The sequence below is a fragment of the Hypanus sabinus genome, chromosome 19 (assembly GCF_030144855.1).
Source record: "Hypanus sabinus isolate sHypSab1 chromosome 19, sHypSab1.hap1, whole genome shotgun sequence".
Taxonomy (NCBI): Eukaryota; Metazoa; Chordata; class Chondrichthyes; order Myliobatiformes; family Dasyatidae; genus Hypanus; species Hypanus sabinus.
In genome coordinates, this window is record NC_082724.1 from 58,835,895 (window position 1) to 58,859,318 (window position 23,424).

The 23,424-nt window shown below is 42.3% G+C and overlaps 1 protein-coding gene and 1 pseudogene across 3 annotated transcripts in view; one reads left to right on the forward strand and one right to left on the reverse strand.

Moving 5' to 3' along the window:
- mbd4 (methyl-CpG binding domain protein 4) overlaps positions 1 to 12,628 on the forward strand; it is a 37,652-nt gene extending 25,024 nt beyond the window's left edge. For 2 of the 3 annotated variants that reach the window (XM_059944492.1, XM_059944494.1), the window contains exons 7-8: positions 4,429 to 4,532; positions 11,125 to 12,628. In XM_059944492.1, the coding sequence (XP_059800475.1) occupies positions 4,429 to 4,532; positions 11,125 to 11,202 (182 nt within the window). In that variant the 3' untranslated portion in view covers positions 11,203 to 12,628. The remainder of the gene's footprint in view (positions 1 to 4,428; positions 4,533 to 11,124) is intronic. The other variant, XM_059944495.1, reaches the window with a different exon arrangement.
- A 2-nt stretch (positions 12,629 to 12,630) lies between these two features.
- On the reverse strand, positions 12,631 to 15,145 carry LOC132377958 (H/ACA ribonucleoprotein complex subunit 1-like; annotated as a pseudogene).
- Between the last annotated feature and the right edge of the window lie 8,279 nt (positions 15,146 to 23,424).

Below are 23,424 nucleotides of genomic sequence, written 5' to 3' on the forward strand. Positions count from 1 at the left end.
GCGTAGAAGGTTGAGGGGGGATTTGATCGAGGTATTTAAAATTTTGAGAGGGATAGATAGAGTTGACGTGAACAGGTGTTTCCATTGAAAGTAGGGGAGATTCAAACGAGAGGACATGATTTGAGAGTTAGGGGGCAGAAGTTTAAGGGAAACACGAGGGGGTATTTCTTTACTCAAAGAGTGATAGCTGTGTGGAATGAGCTTCCTGTAGAAGTAGTAGAGGCCAGTTCAGTTGTGTCATTTAAGGTAAAATTGGATAGGTATATGGACAGGAAAGGAGTGGAGGGTTATGGGCTGAGTGCGGGTAGGTGGGACTAGGTGAGATTAAGGGTTCGGCACGGACTAGGAGGGCCAAGATAGCCTGTTTCCGTGCTGTGTTTGTTATATGGTTATATGGTTACTACGGCTCTTCCTGATGTCTGACTACTCAGCTCTGCTTCTGCACCAATTTTCGGCTCGCAGACCTGTCCACCTCTCAGACTGGCAGTATCTTCTGTCCTGACAGCTTCCAATAGGGTGGACCTGTTTACGAGAGGTACATCCCCTGGGTCTCCTGTACTTCAAGCATCCTTTCTTTCCTTATCATCGCCCCCTTTCTCTCTTCCGGTATCCTCGGTGTAACGATCTCACTGTAGGTCCTATCCAGTTCTTTCTTCAGTGCTACAACATGCTCCTTCAGAAGCTGAATTTGGACACACTTTCCACAGCTGTAGCAGCCGGAGACACCACCAGTGTCCCTGACCTCCCACATCATGCACGTAGCACACTGAATCAGCTTAGCGGTTATGTCTTCACCCTCTCCAGTTATGCCTGGCGTAGACTCCTCCCTCAGCCTCCTTGCCGAAGACTCTCAAGCCAAAGACTAGCACTTTTCACACCAGGCACTTCCCTCGACCAGGGCATTGCCATAGGCATAAATGCTTATGGGCATTTAGAGAATCATGGTCTGATCAGAGACAGTCAGCATAGCTTTGTGAAAAGCAGATCCTGATAGAGTTCTTTGAGGAGGTAACCAGGCATATAGATGAGGGTAGTGCAGTGGATGTGATTAACATGGAGTTTAGTAAGGTATTTGACAAGATTCCACACGGTAGGCTTATTCAGAAAGTCAGAAGGCATGGGATCCAGTGAAGTTTGGCCAGGTAGCTTCAGAATTGGCTTGCCTGCAGAAAGCAGAGGGTCGAGGTAGGGGGAGTACATTCAGATTGGAGGGTTGTGACTAGTGGTGTCCCACAAGGATCAGTTCTGGGTCCTCTTCGTAATTTTTATTAACAACCTGGATATGGGGGTAGAAGGGTGGGTTGGCAAGTTTGCAGACGACAGAAAGGTTGGTGGTGGTGTGGATAGTGTAGAGGATTGTTGAAGATTGCAGAGAGACATTGATAGGATGCAGAAGTGGGCTGAGAAATGGCAGATGGAGTTCAACCCGGAGAAGTGTGAGGTGGTACACTTTGGAAGGAGAAACTCCAAGGCAGATTACAAAGTAAATGGTAAGATACTTGGTAGTGTGGAGAAACAGAGGGGTCTGGGGGTACATGTCCACAGATCCCTGAAAGTTGCCTCACAGATAGATAGGGTAGTTAAGAAAGCTTATGGAGTGTTAGCTTTCATAAGTTGAGGGATAGAGTTTAAGAGTCGTGAGGTAATGATGCAACTCTATGAAACTCTGGTTAGACCACACTTGGAGTACTATGTCCAATTCTGGTCGCCTCACTATAAGAAGGATGTGGAAGCTTTGGAAAGGGTACAGAGGAGATTTACCAGGATGCTGCCTGGTTTAGAGAGTATGGATTATGATCAGAGATTAAGGGAGCTAGGAGGGCTTTACTCTCTGGAGAGAAGGAGGATGAGAGGAGACATGATAGAGGTATACAAGATATTAAGAGGAATAGATAGAGTGGACAGCCAGCGCCTCTTTCCCAGGGCACCACTGCTCAGTACAAGAGGACATGGCTTTAAGGTAAGGGGAGAAAAGTTCAAGGGGAATATTAGAGGAAGGTTTTTTACTCCAGAGTGGTTGGTGCGTGGAATGAACTGCCTGAGTCAGTGGTGGAGGCAGATACACTGGTGAAATTTAAGAGACTACTAGACAGGTATATGGAGGAATTTAAGGTGGAGGGTTATATGGGAGGCAGGGTTTAAGATTCGGCACAAATTTGTGGGCCGAAGGGCCTGTACTGTTCTGCATTGTTCTGTGTTCTAAATCTGTTAGAGTTCTTTGAGAAAGTAACAAGGAGGGTGGACAAAGAAGAAGCAGTGGATGTCATTTACTTGGTTTTTCAGAAGGCATTTGATAAGGTGCCACACAAGTCTGCTTAACACGATCAAGTCCTGTGGAAAGTTGCTGCCATGGATACAGGAATGTCTGTCAGGCAGGAGGTAGCGAGCGGGAATAAAAGGCCTTTTCTGGTTGGCTGCCAGTGACTAGTGGTGTTCCTCAAGGAGGGGATGATGGCTTTGTGGCAGTTTACGGATGATACAAAGATAGGTGGAGGGGCAGGTAGTGGTGAGGAAGCTGAGGCAGCAGATGGAATACTGTGTTGGGAAACGTATAATATTGCATTTTGGTAAAAGGAACAATTGTGCAGCCTATTATCTAAATGGAAAGAAAATTCAAACATCAGAGATGTAGAGGGACTTAGGAGTCCTTGTGCAAGACTCGCAAGAGGTTAATTCACAGGTCGAATCTGGTAAATGCAATGTTGGCATTTATTTCAAGGGAAATAGAATACAGAAACAAGGAGATAATGTTGAGCCATTATAAGACACTAGTCAGGCTGCACTTGGAGTATTGTCAACAGTTTTGGGCCCCTTTTCTCAGAAAGGATGTGTTGTCATTGGAGAGAGTCCAGAGGAGGTTCACAAGGATGATTCCAGGAATGAGAGGGTTAACATATGAGGAGTGTTTGGCAGCTTTGGGCCTGTACTCACTGGATTTTGAAGAATGCGGGGGATCTCACTACGACCTACTGAAGGTTGAAAGGACTAGATAGGGTGGATGTGGAGAGGATGTTTCCAATGGTGAGGGTATCCAGAACTAGAGGGCACAGCCTCAAAATTGAGGGGTGACCTTTTAGAACAGAAGTAAGGAGGGATTTTTTTTAGACAAAGAGTGGTGAATCTGTGGAATGCTCTGCCACAGACTGCGGTGGAGGCCAAGTGCATGCGTATATGGTGAGAGGGCAGGTGTAGGGGTTGAATGGGATCCGATCAGCCATGATGAAATGGCGGAGTGGACTCAATGGGCTGAATGGCCTAATTATGTCTTATGGTCTTATAGTCTAATCCTGCCTTTAATCCTGCATTTTGCCTTCAAATTCGACCTTCCATAGTGAATCACTTCACCCTCTTCTGAGTTGAACTCTATCTGCCACTTCTCAGCTCAGCTCTGTATCCTGTCAGTGTCCCATTGTAATCTACAGCAACCTTCTACATTATCCACCTTCATGTCAAACTTACTAACCTACCTAAGTTATTTATAAAAAGCAAAAACAGATGGACTCCCAGAACAGATCCCTGCAGAATACTGCAGATTATTGATTTTGAATCAGAATCTCTCCATCTGCAACCACCCTTTGCTTTCTATTGTCAAGCCAATTCTGAATCCACACAACCAAGTTTCCCTGGGTCCTGTGCCTGCTGACTCTCTGAATGAGCTTACCGTGGAGAACCCTCTCAAACACCTTAGTAAAATCCTTAAACGCCACATCCTTCATTAATGAGTTTTGTCATATTGTCAAAGAATTTGTCAGCCTTGTGAAGCCACCATGAGACAAAGCAATCATACTAACCTTTTCTAAATGCTCATGAAATCCTGACTCTATGAATCTTCTCCAATAATTTGCCCACCACTGAATTAAGATTAAATAGTCTTCATTTCCCAGATATTCCAATTTACTTTCTTAAACAAAGGAATAACTTTTGCCACTCTCCAATCATTTGGCTTTCCCCGTGTATGCAATGAGGATGCACAGATCATTGCCAAAGGCGCAGTAATGGCTTCCCTTGTTTCTGGTAGTAACCTAGTATATGTCCTATTTGATCCTTCAAACTTAAATATCTCAGTGATTTTTCAAAAGATGGTATAAGCTGTTCGGGTTGGGGAGTCTGGGATGGGAAAATGGAAATGTTTTGTGCTATAGCCTTTGATATATTTAGACTTCAATAAATAACTCCACATATGTTTGAGTGCCTCTGAACTTGGACCAGAGCTAACCATCACCAGTGTTTCTGGTCTTGTGGGCTTCCTCCATCTAAGGGAAGGTGAAGTATCCTCACTTTGCTGAAGAAACAAATCTGGAATGAGGAGTCCATAAAAGCTTTGATTTGGTGTCTTTTGAAGATGGTCAGAACACAGCTGAATGTTAGTATTTGCACCATTAACATAATCACTGGATGCTTACAGTGCCTTTACTATTCCTGTAATAGACGAGTTTCTTACCAAACAGTGGAGGTACCCAATTGAACTGCATGGAATTGGAAAGTATGGAAATGATTCCTACAGGATTTTTTGTGTCAAAGAATGGAAGGAGGTAAGAGTTAAAATTATTTTTTATATATGAATAAACTTCCAGAATCAACTTGTGCAGGGTTGCTGAAAAGAGAATGTGTGTCCACATTGAATTCGCAGAGCAGAGCAGGCCAATGACAACACTGTTTACATTTCTCTTTATTCTCAAAATGCCCTATTTTATCTCAGTTTGTCAGCATCCTTTTTTGAATTAGTGGTTGCTTGATTTTCAAGGAGGAAGAGCCAGATTGATAGAAACAGAAAACATACAACACAATATAGGCCCTTCGGCCCACAAAGCTGTGGCGAACATGTCCTTACTTTAGAACTCCCTAGGCTTTACCCTTAGCTCTATTTTTCAAAGCTACATGTAGCCATCCAGGAGTCTCTTAAAATAGACAATAGACAATAGGTGCAGAAGTAGACCATTCGGCCCCTCGAGTCTGCACCGCCATTCTGAGATCATAGCTGATCATTCACTATCAATACCCAGTCCCTGCCTTGTCCCCATATCCCTTGATTCCCCTATCCATCATATATCTATCTAGCTCAAAAGACCCTATTGTTTCCGCCTCCACCACCAATACATGGCAGCCTATTCTATGCACTCACTACTGTCTGCGTAAAAAAAACTTACACCTGGTATCTCCTCTCTACCTGCTTCCAAGCACCTGAAAACTATGCCCCCTCGTGCTAGCCATTTCAGCCCTGGGGAAAAGCCTCTGACTATCCACACGATTAATGCCTCTCAATATCTTGTACACCTCTATCAGGTCACCTTTCATCCTCTGTCGCTCTAAGGAGAAAAGGCCAAGTTCACTCAACCTATTCTTATAAGGAATGCTCCCCAATCCAGGAAACACCCTTGTAAATTTCCTCTGCACCCTTTCTATGGTTTCCACATCCTTCCTATAGCGAGGGGACCAGAATTGAGCACAGTACTCCAAGTGGGGTCTGACCAGAGTCCTATATAGCTGCAACATTACCTCTTGGCTCTTAAACTTAATCCCATGATTGAAGAAGGCCAATGCACCATACACCTTCTTAACTACAGGGTCAACCGTAGCAGCTTTGAGCATCCTATGGACTCAGACCCCAAGATCCCTCTGATCCTCCACGCTGCCAAGAGTCTTACCATTAATATTATATTCTGCCATCATATTTGACCTACCAAAATGAACCACCTCACACTTAGCTGGGTTGAACTCCATTTGCCACTTCTCAGCCCAGTTTTGCATCCTATCAATGTCCCGCTGTAACCTCTGACAGCCCTCCACACTATCCACAACACCCCCAACCTTTGTGTCATCCAAATGACTTCAAAGTGATAAATCGCTGGTTAGTTTTATCACTGATAGTTATAACCTCACAGCCCAAACTCTGGAGATGAGTAACAGCTTAGTTTGTGTTCCTATTGCTGTGATAAAGGAACAGCCAAAAAGGATTGCTACTCACGTCCTTTCTTGGACTTCACGTGTGACAGTATAAAGATTTACTGAACTTACCTGATGAGATTACAATTGGATTGATAAATGAAACAGGGACCCCTCCCTCACAAACTCATAGGACTCCTGCTTTTCAACTATTTAAAATCAAACCAGTTACTTCAGGAAAACACTGTAAAACCTAATGACATATTCAATCATTGACTTTGGAAACTATAGTTCTTCCTTGTTGAAAATAATGAAGACCTGCCTCAGAGTCCTCCCTCAGTACTCTGTGTAATGGGACTTCTGCACTCACTGCAGGGCCAGCACTCTGTCATGACTCTTTCCTACCCTATGCAAATTCATAACAAAATTATCAATGGAGTGGTGCTACAGATAGGACATTCTCAAGCAAGGCCAAGACGTAGAGTCCTAGAGCACTACAGCACAGAAACAGGTCCTTTGGCCCAGCTAGTCTGTGCCGAGCGATTGAACTGCCGACTCCCATCGAGCTGCACCCACACCATAGCCCTCCATACTCCTTTCCATCTGTGTATCTATCCAGACTTCTCTTAAATGGTGAAATAGAAATCGCATACACCACTTGTGCTGGCAGCTCATTTCACACTCTTGCCATCCTCTTGAGTCAAGAAGTTTCTCTTAATGCTCCCCTTAAATATTTCACCTTCCACCCTTGATGCATGACCTGCAGTTGTAGTCTCACCAAACCTCAGTCAAAAAAGCTTGCGAAAAGACATCCCACCCTGAGAAAACTCATTTCAGGGAGGTAACACCATCAATTTGCGGGAAACTCCTGGAACTTCTGGGAGAGGTGAGATGTCTGCAATAGATTAGCTCCTTAGCAGCTAGCCAGCTAGTTTAAATAAAGTTAGCTATGCAAATGAACGAATGACACCTGTTAAACTCACCTCAACATATCTTTTGCATTTTAACCCACCATGGGCAATAGAAAAGTCACTGTTGCAAACAGTGCAGCAAGCAACACTTTCATTATATTTGATCTCCCTCTCCCTCTCCCTCTCCACCTCCCCCCTGCCCCTGCCCTCCCCCTCCTCCTCGCCCTCAAAAAAATTTGATTTCCAGGATATATTGTATATAATTTGCGGGCATCAGGGAGCCGCTATCAATTTGCAGAAGACTCCTGGAACTTCTGGGAGAGGTGGGATGTCTGTTACACTATCTGTACCCTTATCAAATCTCTCCTCCACCTCCTCCTACATTCTAGAGAATAATGTTCTAACTTATTCAACCTTTCCTATAACTCAGGTCTTCGAGACCTGGCACTGCAATCTTATTTACATCTTTCTTGTAGGTAGGTGACCAAAATTGGACACAATTTTCCAAAATCATCTTAAACAATTTCATCTTAACAGGCTGCAGTCAGTGCGAGAGCACGTTCATTGGTGATGCAGCACAAGGTTTAAAAAGAGCTCGGATGTTTTTGGGATTTTCAGTGGGCTGCAGTCAACGTGAGAGGTTGCTTGTGGGTGACGTAGGACAAGGTTTAAAAAGAGCTTGTGTGCTTTCAAGACTTTTCGCAAGGGTGAACTCATAATGATCTATCAGACACTCAGCAGGGGCCAATAAAAAGAGAGCAGCTATTGTGAGAGTGGACAGTGTTAGAGTGGTCAGGCTTTTAGCTCGAAAGGCTGAGGCGAGTACAGGCTTAGACAAGCACAGGCGAAGTTTCTAGTAATTTTATTTGTTTGTCCATAGCTAGTGTGCTGAGAATGGGTCCGGATAGTGGTATGTTCCTGATAATTACAGGTGCACGAAGTGCATCTACCTGCAGCTCCTTACAGACCATGTTAAAAACCTGGAGCTACAGCTTAATGACTTACAGTTCACACAGGACAATGAGGTGATGGATCACCTCGAAGTTGCAGGAGGCAGGTACCAGGATGACTGTCAGGAGAGGGAAAAGAAATAGTTAGCCAGAGCAGAGCACCCCTGAGGCCAATCCCTCAATAATAAGTATACTGCTTTGGATACTGCTGGGGGGTGAATGACCTTTCGGGGGAAGCCACAGTGACCAAATCTCTGGCACTGAGCCTGGCTCTGTGGCTCAGAAAGAAAGAGGAGTGCAATAATGTTTGAGCATTCCATAGTTAGAGAAACAGAAAGCAGATTCTGTGGATGAGAAAGAGACACCTGGATGATATGTTTGCCTTTCAGGGGCCAAGGTCAGGGATATCTCAGATTGGGTCTGCAGTGTTCTAAAGGGAAAGTTGTGGTACATACTGGTACAAACAATATGGAGTACTGTGCAAAAGTCTTAGTACAGTGGTCACGTACCCTGTGACCAGGTTAAGAACCAGCAGAAATGGAAAACATTTGGAGTCTGGTATTAGCGTAAACTAATAGTGTTTATTAGTAAACTAAGCAATACAGTACTATAAAATGCAAATGTATGTAACAGGTTAGTAATGATATATGCAGAAGTGTGGAAATAGGAACCAAAAACCAGGCTCTTTCAGAGCTAGGGGTAAATGGATACAGTCGTACAATATGATGCAGAGTTCAGTTCAGTTCAGGTCAAGGCAGTTATTTAAGTATTGTTGGGGAGAGAGAGAGAGAGAGAATGAGAATGCCGTCGCCGTCGATCTTCCCGTTGTCTTCCTGTGGTGGTCACAAACTATGACATACGACATACGACCGTTCTTCAGTGGTGGAACTGTCACCCAGGGAAGGGTGGACACACAAACAGTTCCCCACCGGTCGCACCTTCTCACACTGTGAGCCACTGAGCGATTTCCCCGAATCAATCCTCCAAAAACCCCACCTTCACGTGGGTGCACAAAGCTCGTTCAGTGTCCTGTGGTGTGTCTGCCTGTATCTTTGCAGACCTGCTTTTTATCTCCACATGCTGGACACCAGCTGTCCATCAACCAGCTCTGCCCTGCTGTCTCTGCAGGAATCTTAACACGCAGGCAAAAAGTGTCCTTGGAGCAAAGGTAAATAATCAGCCGAAGAACCATAACATTAAATCATGTGTGTCTCTCTCTCACATCTGTGCTGGACACCTTCCCCCCCCCCCCCCCCTCTCAATCGCAGCACAGGTCAATAGGGTCAACTCTGGACCCCATCTCAAACTTGGTTTGCTCATCACACAGCAGAATGCAAAAGTTTGGGCACCCCGGACAAAATTTCTGTTACTGTGAATAGTTAAGTGAGTAGAAGATGAACTGATCTCCAAAAGTCATAAAGTTAAAGATGAAACATTCTTTTCAACATTTTAAGCAAGATTAGTGTATTTGTTTTGTACAATTTTAGAGTGAAGAAAAGGAAAGGAGCACTATGCAAAAAGTTTGGGCACCCCAAGAGATTTGAGCTCTCAGATAACTTTTACCAAGGTCTCAGACATTAATTAGCTTGTTAGGGCTATAACTTGTTCACAGTCGTCATTAAGAAAGGCCACGTGATGCAAATTTCAAAGCCTTATAAATACCCTAATTCTTCAAACCTTTTCCCAACAAGCAGCAGTATGGGCTCTGAAAATTAAAATAAATGATGCCCACAAAGCAGGAGAAGGCTATAAGAAGATAGCAGAGTGTTTTCAGGTAGCCATTTCCTCAGTTTGTAATGTAATTAAGAAATGGCAGTTAACAGGAATGGTGGAGGTCAAGTTGAGGTCTGGAAGACCGAAAAAACTTTTCTGCTCATATGATTGCTAGAAAGGCAAATCAAAATCCCCATTTGACTGCAAAAGACCTTCAGGAAGATTTAGCAGACTCTGGAGTGGTGGTGCACTGTTCTACTGTGCAGCGACATCTGCACAAATATGACCTTCATGGATTAGTCATCAGAAGAAAATCTTTCCTGCGTCCTCACCTCAAAATTCAGCATCAGAAGTTTTTGCAAAGGAACATCTAAACAAGCCTGGTGCATTTTGGACTGATGAAGTTAAAATAGAACTTTTTGGTCGCAATGAGCAAAGGTATGTTTGGAGGAAAAAGGGTACAGAATTTCATGAAAAGGACACCTCTCCAACTATTAATCACGGGAGTGGATCGATCATGCTTTGGGCTTGTGTTGCAGCCAGTGGCACAGGGAACATTTCACTGTTAGAGGGAAGAATTAATTCAATTAAATACCAGCAAATTCTGGAAGCAAACATCACACTGTCTGTAAAAAAGCTGAAGATGAAGAGAGGATAGCTTCTACAACAGGATAATGATCCTAAACACACCTCAAAATCCACAATGGATTACCTCAAGTGACGCAAGTTGAAGGTTTTGCCATGGCCCTCACAGTCTCCCAATCTGAACGTCATTGAAAATCTGTGGATAGACCTCAAAAGAGCAGTGCATTCAAGACAGCCCAAGAATCTCACAGAGCTGGAAGCCTTTTGCAAGGAAGAATGGGTGAAAATCCCCCAAACAAGACTCTTAGCTGGCTACAGAAATCATTTACAAGCTATGATACTTCCCAAAGGGGATGTTAGTAAGTACTGACCATGCAGGGTGCCCAAACTTTTGCTTCGGGCCTTTTTCCTTTTTTGTTATTTTGAAACTGTAAAAGATGGAAATAAAAAAAGTAATCTTGCTCAAGATATTAAAGAAATGTGTCATCTTTAACTTTATTCCTTTTGGAAATCAGATCATCTTTTACTCGCTTAGCTATTCACAGTAACAGAAATTTTGACCAGGTGTGCCCAAACTTTAGCATGCCACTGAATGCATAGTACTGTATTTTTCATCGTGGAGCAGAGAGTGAGTACGTAAATCTGGTGCGAACAAAGGACATTGGGAATGTTAGTTGCTGAAGTTATTTGCTATATGTGCTAACTCCAAGAAAAGCTCTGACAAATGGAGAAAAGATTTTCACTCAGAGGGTGAAGTGAGTCTGGAATTTATTGTCTGAAAGGGTAAAAGAGCTGAAACACTCACCATATAGAACAATATTTGGATGTCTCTGTGAGCTTCCATGGGGTTAGTATCACATAAAGGATGAAAAGTGGGATTATGCTGGTAGCCCTTGCACAGATAATATGGGCCATAGCTCACCTTACACCTGGGTCATAGCTTCTTTTGCAATTTAAAAGTAAATGAAGGAAGTTCTTACTCTGTCCATCTGTCTGAAGTTGTGAGTCATTGCAAGAACATGTGGTGAGTTTTGGGGCAGTTCTGATTGTGAGCACATTCTATTCCCACTGGTATTTTCCAGGTACAGCCTCAGGATCACAAACTCAACAAATACTGGAAGTGGCTTTGGGACAACCAAGAAATGCTGGGTCTTTCCTAGAAGACAGTGATACGGTGATGCAGTGTGCTGAAAGGTGTTCTGTCCTGATACTTCCAAAGTGAAGTTTGACCAGTAGTGCAGCCTGAATGTGGAACAAATCTTACAACTCCTCCTGTGTTCCTTTAACACTTTACTTCCTCTCATAGTGCAGGAAGTGGTACAAAACGTTAGTTAGCGCAGTTTTAACTGGCGAGTTAGAACATTTAGAAATGTACTGCAATTAGCCCCAAACACCCTTAGACAGGTTTCTGATAAGCCTATAAGAAAACCAGCATTGTAAACATTAGGTTGAATAATAAGTAGACCTAATATTAAATGCAAACTACTGTATATTAGCAACATGCTACATGAAGTCACAGCAAATCACCATTTTTTGATTAAGTTTGCTATCACTATTGCATTAATATTGCTGAAGTATTATGTTTATTGACCTTGGACTTGAATGATCAACTAAATATCTGGATTTGTCAATATCTCTAGGAATCTTGCAAATTCCAGTGATATTGCATCTTATCCTTCAACTCTCAAACAGTTGTCATCTGTTATTTTTTAAGTGGTACTTGAAGGACAAATATCATTCAGAACATTTTAAGGAAATATTACATTGGGTACATACATTCAGCAAGGTATCAGGTTATACATGGAAGCAAAGAATCAGTGAACAGTGGTAGTATAATTAACCTACCTACAAATGAGAAAATGTTTTAGTGGATGCCATTTCTTTGGCATCATCCTCATCCCGGTCAATTTTATAATTTTTTAGTGGTCATTAGCTGTTAACTGAATAAGTACGATAAAAGCAAGTCCCCTGTTTCATGTTAGAACACAGGCTATATCCAGAGAATATTTAAATCAGTTAGGAAGACCATGAGATGGCAGACTTGCTTGCCATCTGTATTGCTGTGTTTTTTTCAGTATTGGTGAAGCACTCTTCTTCCTCTGTTGCTTGATTAAATGTTCTTTTGGCAAATTTAGAGAATTCCAGGATTATCATGCCCTAAATTCTTTTTACAGTGTGGTGGACCTACCTACTGGCATATTCCTCCATCTGAATACTAACCACTTCATCTAATATTATGTAATTCCAGTTACACAGTAACAATACATTTGTCACGGAATTTTGATGACAAGCCTGAAGATTGAGGTTTCTACGGTAACTTTGTTTCCAAGGGACAGCAGTGAAACTTTGTAATTGTGCCTGTGCTGAATTTGTCATTATGTGGAATAGAAATGATTTTTAAAGTTTTATATTTGTTTCATTATTGAATAAAATATAAAGAACAGCCAATTAATTTGCTAATTGTTGACATTGTTCCTGAGAAGGCTAAACGGCATTGATCTGGAGAAGCAAACACGAGGAAATCTGTAGATGCTGGAAATTCAAGCAACACACACAAAATGCTGGTGGAATGCAGCAGGCCAGGCAGCATCCATAGGGAGAAGCACTGTCGATGTTTTGGGCCGAGACTTTGACAGTGCTTCTCCCTATAGATGCTGCCTGGCCTGCTGCGTTCCACCAGCATTTTGTGTGTGTTGCTTGATCTGGAGAACATGTTTCTCTTGTGGGTCAGTCTAGAAACAGGGGCACTGCTTCAAATCAAGGAAGCAGTGCTTTTGACTATTTCTAAGATGGTGATTATTCGTTGATAAACTGGAGGCAGGGGTTAAAAGGTGACGAGACGTAGACAGGAATGTGGAGCTTGAGTTATAACTTTGTCAGGCATGATCAGAAGACCATAGACATAGGAGCAGATTTAGGCCATTTGGCACGATGAGTCTGCAACACCATTCCATCATAGCTGATTTATTTTCCTTCCCAACCCCATTCACCTGCCTTCTCTCAATAACTTTTGGTGCCCTTCCTAATCAAGAACCTATCAATATCCACTTTAAATATATCCAATTACTTGACCTCCACAGCCATCCGTGGCAATGAATTCCAGTGATTCACCAACGTCTGGCTGTGTGGGTTTGCTACCATTTTTATTCCAAGATAGTCCATTTGAAAATGTTAGCAAGCTTCAAGTTGACGTGAAACTATAAAGCTAGGTACCAGTGTGGATTGTAGGGAGAATGTAGTAGGGACTTTGGGGAAGCTATGTGAATTAAAAGTTGTGGACTTGCAGAAAAAAAGCAGAGTAATAGTGAAGGATTGAAAGGGTCTTAATGTTCCAAGGGATCAGGATATCCTGTATGTGGATCATTTAACATTGATGAACCGGTACAACAAGGAATTAGGGTGGCAAATAGTGACATAAGGATTTGAGTACAAGAGCAACGACATTTTTTTTTCTTGGTAGTAACATTTATTTTAAAGCAAATTTTGCTGAACCAATATCACAATACTTTGTAAATCAAGTAGTTTTATATCTGTAGAACATTATAAAATTTAATTCAAACCATTGACTACATTTGTACTTTTTTTTAAACAAACAGGTTCAGAACTTGTTGAACTAGAATAGAAATTACATACAAGGACCATCAAATACATCCAAATAGTACAATGCAAATACAAAAACTGATACTGGTCTTAAAATATACTTCAGTTTGGTACAGTCCATAAATGCAAATGCATGACTTGCACAAAGAACATAGAATCTGTTTGGAAGTGTGCTTGCTGCCAGAATCTTAAATATCCACCTTCACCTTCCTCCACGACTTCAGAAGCCACGTCCTCCTCCACCACCTCTGCCTCTTTTGAAAGAACCACCTCTGCCGCCGCCACCACCGCTCCCACCTCCACCTCGGAAACCACGTCCACCTCGACCTCCACCACGAGCTCCCCTCACCTGACCTCTTGTGCCAGGTGGTCATGGCAAAAATAGCTGCAGCAGGAGTAGTTTTGTGTGGTCGCTTTAAAGGAACTGGCACTCATGTTCTCTGATAACGTAACGGAAAAATAAAAATTTCTAAGCTGTCCGAATATTTCATCAACTTTCCCAATTTATTCTTTGTTTTCCAAGTACACTGGCGTGTTGAAATAAGGGACTTTATTTTCTTCTGAGGTGCACTTGCAAATAATGTCTTCACCCGGATGCATGAAATGTCCCAGTTCTACTACTCTCTCAGGGGACCCCTGATCAAATGTTCTATTGAAGTTTCCTCACCCACCACCGCGGTATCCACCGAAGCCTCCACCTATTCCAACGCCTCTGCCCCCACGGAAAGACATTTCAATCCAATATTTACCGCTGTTAGGAGTGTTGGATCCGTTAGATTCGGTTTAATTCGACTATAATCCAATCACAGTGGACCTTATGTGACTACGCCTGAAATGTTACGTAAAGGTCTGGTCTCCCTCGTTTATGGAAATGTATGTTTATGTTGGGGTGAGTGGAATGGAGTATCACTGAATTCAGTCAGAGTCGCAGAAAAGTACAGCACAAGAACAAGCCCTTCAGTCCATCTAGACAATAGCAAAACATTTAAACTACTCAGTCCTATCGACTTACACCTGTACCATAGCCCTCCATACCTGTCATCTGTGTACCTATCCAAACTTATCTTAAATGTTGAAATGGAGTTCGACTGCACCACTTGCTCTGGCAGCTTGTTCCACACTCTCACGACCCTCTGAGTGAAAAAGTTTCCCCTCATGCTCATCTTAAACTTTCCACCTCTCACCATGAACTCATGACCCAACGTAAGTGGAAAAAGTCTTGCTTGTGATTTCCACTATCTACCCCCCTGATAAATTTGTATACCTATATCAAATCTCCTTTCAATCTTCTACTTCCAACGAATCAAATCCTAACCTATTCAGAATCATAATCAGGTTTATTATCACCGGCATGTGACGTGAAATTTGTTAACTTAGCAGCAGCAGTTCAATGCAATGCATAATCTAGCAGAGACAGAAAAAATAATAATAAATATAATATAAATAAACAAGTAAAGCTATTCAATATATGCATATTGAATAGACTATTTTAAATGCGCAAAAACAAATACTATATATTTTTTAAAAAGTGAGGTAGTGTCCAAAGCTTCAATGTTCATTTAGGAATCAGCTGGCAGAGGGGAAGAAGCTGTTCTTGAATCACTGAGTGTGTGCCTTTGGGCTTCTGTATATAACCATATAACAATTACAGCACGAAAACAGGCCATCTTGGCCTTTCTAGTCTGTGCTGAACAGTTATCTCCTACCTGGTGGTAACGGTGAGAAAAAGGGCATGCCCTGTGTGCTGCCTTTCTGAGACACTGGTCCCTAAAGATGTCTTGGGTACTTTGTAGGCTAGTGCCCAAAATGGAGCTGACGAGATTTACAATCTTCTGCAGCTTCTTTCAGTCGTATGCAGTAGCCCCTCCATACCAGACAGTAATGCAGCCTGTCAGAATGATCTCCACAGTACAAATATAGAAGTTTCTGAGTGTATTTGTTGACATGCCAAATCGCTTCAAACTCCTAATAAAGTATAGCTGCTGTCTTGCCTTTATGACTACATTGATATGTTGGGACCAGGTTAGATCCTCCGAGATCTTGACACCCAGTAACTCGAAGCTGCTCACTCTCCCCACTTATGATCCCTCTATGAGGATTGGTACGTGCTCCTTTGTCTTACCCTTCTGAAGTCCACAATCAGCTCTTTTGTCTTATTGACATTGAGTGACAGGTTATTGCTGCAGCACCATTCTGATTGGCATATCTCACTCCTGTACGCCCTCTCGTCACCACCTGAGATTCTACCAATAATGGTTGTATCATCAGCAAATTTGTAGATGGTATTTGAGCTATGCCACACAGTCACATGTATACAGAGAGTAGAGCAATCTTTCCTTCAATCCTTGCAAATGCTTGGAAATTTTCTCTGTACTCTTTCAACCTTATTTACATCTTTCCTGTGGGATGGTGACCAAAATTGCACACAATACTCCAAATTAGGTATCACCAATGTCTTATAAAACTTCAATGTAACATCCCATCTCCTGTACTCAATACTTTGATTTATGAAGGCCAATGTGTCAAAAGATTTCTTTGCAACCCTATCTACCACTTTCAATGAACTATGAATCTGTATTCTCAGATCCCTTTGTTCTACCACACTCCTTAGTGCCCTACCATTCACTGTGTAAGACCTACCCAGGTTGGCCTACCACAGTGCAACACCTCACATTTGTCTGCATTAAATTCCACCTGTTATTTTTCAGCCAATTTTTCCAGCTGGTCCAGATATTGCTGAAAGCTCTGATAGTCTTCCTAGCTATCCACTGTACCCCCGGTCTTGGTGTCATCCACAAATTTGCTGATCCAGTTAACCACATTATCATCCAGATCATTAATATAGATGACTAACACCAACAGACCCAGCACCGATCCTTGCAGCACTCCACTAGTCGTAAGCCTCTAGTCAAGAGAGGCAACCATATACTACCACTCCCTGGCTTCTCCTACAAAGCCAATCTCTCATCCAATTTACTAGCTGATCCTGAATGCCAAACAAATGAACCTTCTTGACCAACCTCCCATACGTGACTTTGTCAAATGCCATACTAAAGACAACATCCACTGCCTGCCTTCATCAACTTTCCAAATAACTTCCTTGAAAAACTCTAAAATATTGGTTACACATGAACTACCATGCACAAAGCCATGCTGACTATCTCTAATATGTCTTTCCAAGTACGCATGTATCTGGTCCCTGAGAATACTTTCCAATAATGTTCCCACTGCTGATGTCAGAATCACCAGCCTATAATTTCCTGGTTTATTTTTAGTCTTTCTTAAACAATGGAACAACATTATCCACCAATCCTCCTGTATTTCACCTGTGATTTAAATATCTCTGCTAGGGCCCTTGCAATTTTTGCACTTGCTTCCCATAGGGTCAGAAGGAACATCTCATCAGGCCCTGAGGATTTATTTACCCTAATTTGCCCCAGCACCTCCTCCGCTGTAATCTGTACAGGGTCCATGATTTTACTGCTAATTTACCTCACTTTTATAGACTCTGTGTCCATCTCCCAAGTAAATACAGATACAAAAAATTTATTTAAGATCTCCCCATTTCTTTTAGCTCCATGCCAAAAGAATAGATCACTGTTCTGATCTTCCAGAGGATCAAGTTTGTCCCTGGCAATCCTTTTGCTCTTAATATATCTGTCGTATCCCTTAGAATTCTCCTTCATCTTGTCTGCTAGAGCAACCTCATGCCACCTATTAGCCATCCTGATAATTTCTTAAGTGTTCACTTGTATTTCTTATACTCTATAAGCTCTTCATTTGCTCTGACCTGTCAATACCTGATTGTGCATTTCCTTTTTCTTCTTAATATTAATATTGAAAACCAAAGTTCCCTAAACCAGTTATCTTTACCTTTTATTCTGACAGGCACATACTGTACAAGCTTTGCACTCAGAAAATTTCACTTTTGAAGGTCTCCCATTTACCATGTCCACCTTTGCCAGAAAACTGCCTGTCCCAATCCATGCTTGCCAGATCCTTTCTGATACCATCAAAATTGGCCTTTCTCCAACTTAGAACCTCAACCCGTAGACCAGACCTATTTTTTCCATATTGACTTTGAAACTAATGACATTATGATTACTAGATGCAAAGTGTTTGCCTACACCAATTTCTGTCACCTGCCCTGTCTCATTCCCTAATAGGAGATCAAGTATTGCACACTCTCTCATTGAAACTTGTATATACTGATTAAGGAAGTTTTCCTGAACACATTTGACAAACTCTATTCCATCTAGTCCTTTACAGTATGGGAGTCCCAGTCAATATGTGGAAAGTTAAAAGCGCCTACTACAACAAACTCATGTTTCCTGCAGCAATAGACAATAGGTGCAGAAGTAGACCATTCGGCCCCTCGAGCCTGCACCGCCATTCTGAGATCATGGCTGATCATCTACTATCAATACCCGGTTCCTGCCTTGTCCCCATATCCCTTGATTCCCCTATCCATAAGATACCTATCTAGCTCCTTCTTGAAAGCATCCAGAGAATTGGCCTCCACTGCCTTCCGAGGCAGTGCATTCTAGACCCCCACAACTCTCTGGGAGAAGAAGTTTTTCCTTAACTCTGTCCTAAATGACCTACCCCTTATTCTCAAACCATGCCCTCTGGTACTGGACTCTCCCAGCATCTGGAACATATTTCCTGCCTCTATCTTGTCCAATCCCTTAATAATCTTATATGTTGCAATCAGATCCCCTCTCAATCTCCTTAATTCCAGTGTGTACAAGCCCAGTTTCTCTAACCTCTCTGCGTAAGACAGTCCGGACATCCCAGGAACTAACCTTGTGCAGTCTGTGATCTCTACAGATTTCTTCGTCTAAATCCCACGGACTATCGGATGGTCTATATTATATAGCCCCATTAACATGGTCATACCTTTCTTATTCCTCAGTTCCACCAATAAAGCATCAATAGTAAGTTCTCCAGAAGGCTCCCGACTGAGCACTGCCATGACATTTCTCTGACTAGTAATTGCACCCCTCCCCCTTTAATCCCTACCGCACTGTTGCAGCTAAAACCACAGAGCCCCGGAATATTGAGCTGCCAGTTCTGCCCCTGCTGCAACCAAGTCTCACTAATGGCAACAATATTATAATTCCACCTATTGATCCATGCCCCTAGCTCATCTGCCTTTCCTACAATACTTCTTGCATTGACATATAAACAGCTCAGAACATTAGGCACACCTTCCTCAACCTTCCTGACTTTGAGGTCTAAACACCATCTGTCTCCACAACTACTGCACTATCTGTTATGGCACTCTAGTTCCCACTCCCCTACAACTCTGGTTTAAACCCGCCACCTGTGCAGTAGATCAGTGTGTGCCTACGCCAGTTTATTGTACATACCCAACTCAAAAGCTGTGGATGAACTGTGGGTTCACAGTCTGTCAAATCTAGCAACCCAGGACTGTACAAGAAAACCAGGTACAACTTGAGGAGAGCTATCTCAAAATCAATGAAACAATTCTGAATGAGATTGGATACAGAAATGGATCCACATCAATTCTGGCAGGGTTTGCAGTCGATTATTTCCTACAAAGCAAAACCTAACATCATGAATGGCAGTGATCCCAGATGAGCTTAACAACTTTTTTGCTCGGAAAATGAAACCACAGCTATGAGAATCCCTGCAGCACCTGGTGACCCTGTGATCTGACTCAGAGGCCGATGTCAGGGGTGAACTCTTTCAAGAGGGTATACCCTTGCATGGTGACAGACCCTGATGGAGTACCGGGAAAGGCTCTGAAAACCTGTGCCAACCAGCTGGCAGGGGTGTGCAAAGACATTTCAATCTCGCAATGCTATGTTGGAAGTTCCCACCTGATTCAAAGGGCAACAATTATACCAGTGCTCAAGAAGAGCGGAGTGAGCTGCCTTAGTGACTATTGTCCAGAAGCACTCACATCTACTGTGATGAAGTGTTTTGTTTTGGCTATGGCTAGAATTAACCTCAGCAGGGACTGGACCCACTTCAATTTGCTTATCACCCCAATATTTCTATGGTGGATGTGATCTCATTGGCTCGTCATGCAGTGCTGTGTCACTGCACAAGAAGGTGTCGTATTGTATTCGACCCAGCTACTTGACACCAAATAGAGGAATGATAAGGGTGAATTCAACTCTGATTTATGGGATCTCCCAGTCGATGTGAGCCACCAAAATATACAACAGCAGCAGAACGTGAACCAGATGCTATGAGAAGAATGTCACTCCTTTTCAAAATCAGAAAATAACATTGGATGTATCAAAGGTTTGCAGCTGAGCATCTCTTTCAAAGATAATGAACCGGTTGCTCGCTCAGTTCCAAAACTCCTCTACAATGAAATGAAGGATTACTTGCATGACTAAATCGTCCACAGGTGGATCAAGAAATCTAACTTGCCTTGCACCTCGCCAATCATGTGTGTCAGAAGGAATGATGAAAGCCTTCATCTCTGTATTGACTACAGGAACTGGAATAGGAAAACTATTCCTGACCGCCAGCCCATTCCACGAGTGTAAGACATTAGGGACAGCTTATGGGGTAATGCTTGGTTCTCATTACTTGACCAGGGGAAAGCATACCACCAAGCCTTGCCCTATAATTGTGTAATGTCAGCGGAATAATTTGAACAAGGAAAGTAATGATTGCAAATTTAACATTGAGAGGAGGTGTCAGGATGACATCTACTTTTGAGGGAGAGTGTGTGGCAAGTTTGAAATCTGTTAAATTTAGTTACAAATAATTGTTCAAATAGTTTTTAAAAGAATTAAAATAATTTAATTGAAAAAGGGATATTACTTTAAAAACATGCAAATGTGTTTAGTTGAAAATTCTGAGAATTTGTGTACATAGGTATTCTTTTATAGTAGTGAGCACTGAATCTGTCATTGACTTGCAAAGTCTTGCATTCAATCTTGAACATGTAATTGATTGTTGATGCCTGGGGGAGTGGTGGTGGGAAACTGCACTCTGGTAGGTAAAGAAATTCGGAAAATAATAGGCATTTTAAGTGAATCAGCACATTTATGTTCTTAGAAAAATGTTAAGTATTTTTCCCGAAGTTTTGTATAATTCTTTGAGTTATATGTTTGAAACCGTGAAAAAAAGCTGTTTTCCCTCATGTGGCTTGTATAATTTAAGCATTAAAACTGCATGGAGACAATGGCATAAGCACACAGTGTAACTGTTTAGATGCATCATATTGTTGATAATAGAAGATGATAGTTTATTGCAGTATCTACACAATATGTAGATAAGCCTGCAAGAGGAGAGGCTGTACTTGATCCGGTATTGGGAAATTAACCTGGTCAGGTGTCAGGTCTCTCAGTGGGAGAGCATTTTGGAGATAGTGATCACAATTCTGTCTCCTTTACCATAGCATTGGAGGGGGATAGTAACAGACAAGTTAGGGAAACGTTTAATTGGACTAAGAGAAAGAATTAGGCTATCAGACAGGAACTTAGAAGCATAAATTGTAAACAGATGTACGCTGGGAAACATACTGAAGAACTGTGGCAAATATTCAGTGGATATTTGCGTGGGGTTCTGAGTAGGTACATTCCAATGAGACATGGAAAGGATGGTAGGGTACAAGATTCATGGCGTACAAAGGCTGTTGTAAATCTAGTCAAGAAGAAAAGAAGAGCTTACGACAGGTTCAAAATAGGCAATGATAGGAATCTAGAAGTTTATAAAGCTATCAGGAAGGAGCTTAAGAATGAAATTAGAAGAGCCAGAAGGGGCCATGAGAAGGCGTTGGCCCACAGGATTAAGGAAAACCCCAAGACACTGTACAAGTATGTGAAGAGCAAGAGGATAAGACATGAGAAAATAAGACCTATCAAGTGTGACAGTGGGAAAGTGTGTATGGAACCGGAGGAAATAGTGGAGGTACTTAATGAATACTTTGCTTCAGTATTCACTATGGAAAAGGATCTTGGCGATTGTAGGGATGACTTGCAGTGGACTGAAGAGCTTGAGAATGTAGATATTAGGGAAGAGGATGTGCTGGAACTTTTGGAAAATATCAAGTTGGATAAGTCACCGGGACTGGACCGGATGTATCCCAGGCTACTGTGGGAAGCAAGGGAGGAGATTGCAGAGCCTCTGGCAATGATCTTTGCATTATCAATGAGGATGAGAGAGGTTCCAGTGGATTGGAGGGTTGTGGATGTTGTTCCCTTATTCAAGAAAGGGAATAATAATAGCCCAAGAAATTATAGGCCAGTGAGTCTTACTTAGGTGGTTGTTAGGTTGATGGAGAAGATCCTTAGAGGCAGGATTTATGAAAATTTGGAGAGGCAAGATATGATTAGGAATAGTCGACATAGCTTTGTCAAAGGCAGGTTGTGCCTTAAGAGCCTGACTGAATTTTTTTGAGGATGTACTAGAGTCATTGATGAAGGAAGAGCAGTAGATGTAGTGTATATGGATTTTAGCAAGGCAATTGATAAGGTACCACATGCAAGGCTTATTGAGAAAGTAAGGAGGCATGGGATCCAAGGGGACATTGCTTTGTGGATCCAGAACTGGCTTGCCCACAGAAGGCAAAGAGTGGTTGTAGATGGGTCATATTCTGCATGGAGGTCAGTGACCAGTGGTGTGCCTCAGGGATCTGTTCTGGGACCCCTACTCTTTGTGATCTTTATAAATAACCTGGATGCGGAAGTCAAGGGATGGGTTCGTAAATTTGCTGATGACACAAAGGTTTGGGGTGTTGTGGATAGTGTGGTGAGCTGTCAGAGGTTACTAAGGGACATTGATAGGATGCAAAACTGGTCTGAGAAGTGGTAGATGGAGATAAGTGTGAGATGGTTCATTTTGGTAGGTCAAACATAATATAGCATTAATGGTAAGACTCTTGACAGTGTGCAGGATCAGAAGGATCTTGGGGTCCGAGTCCAAAAGACACTCAAAGCATGTTGGCTCTGTGGTTAAGAAGGCATACGGTGCATTGGCCTTCATCAATTGTGAGATTGAGTTTAAGAGCTGAGAGGTAATGTTGCAGCTATATAGGACCCTGGTCAGACCCCACTTGGAGTACTGTGCTCAGTTCTGGCTGCCCCACTACAGGAAGGATGTGGAAACCATAGAAAGGGTGCAGAGCAGATTTACAAGGATGTTGCCCGGATTGGGGAGCATGCCTTATGAGAATAGATTGAGTGAACTCCGCCTTTTCTCCTTGGAGCGACAGAAGATGAGAGGTGACCTGATAGAGATGTACAAAATAAAGAGAGGCATTGATTGTGTGGATAGTCAGAGGCTTTTCCCCAGGGCTGAAATGATTAGCACAAGAGGGCGTAGTTTTAAGGTGCTGGGGAGTAGGTACAGAGGAGATGTCAGGGGTAAGTTTTTTTTACGCAGAGAGTGGTGAGTGCATGGAATGGGCTGCCGGCGGTGGTGATAGAGGTGGAAACGATAGGGTCTTTTAAGAGGCTTCTGGATGGATACATGGAGCTTAGAAAAACAGAGGGTTATGGGTAAGGCCTAGGTAGTTCTAAGGTAGGGACATGTTCAGCACAACTTTGTGGGCCAAAGGGCCTGTATTGTGCTGTAGATTTTCTGTGTTTCTATTTTTATATTTTGTGTTACATTTTTGACAGAATGATAGTTAAACCAAAAAAGTCCTGAATGTTAAATGAGAAATGTTAAATGGGAAAAAAATTGAACTTGATGTAATGCACATCACATTGTCTATTGTTATACAATTAACTGGATGTTTTGTAATTTATTTTGATTCACCATAAAGTTATTGATGCATGAACAGTGTAACA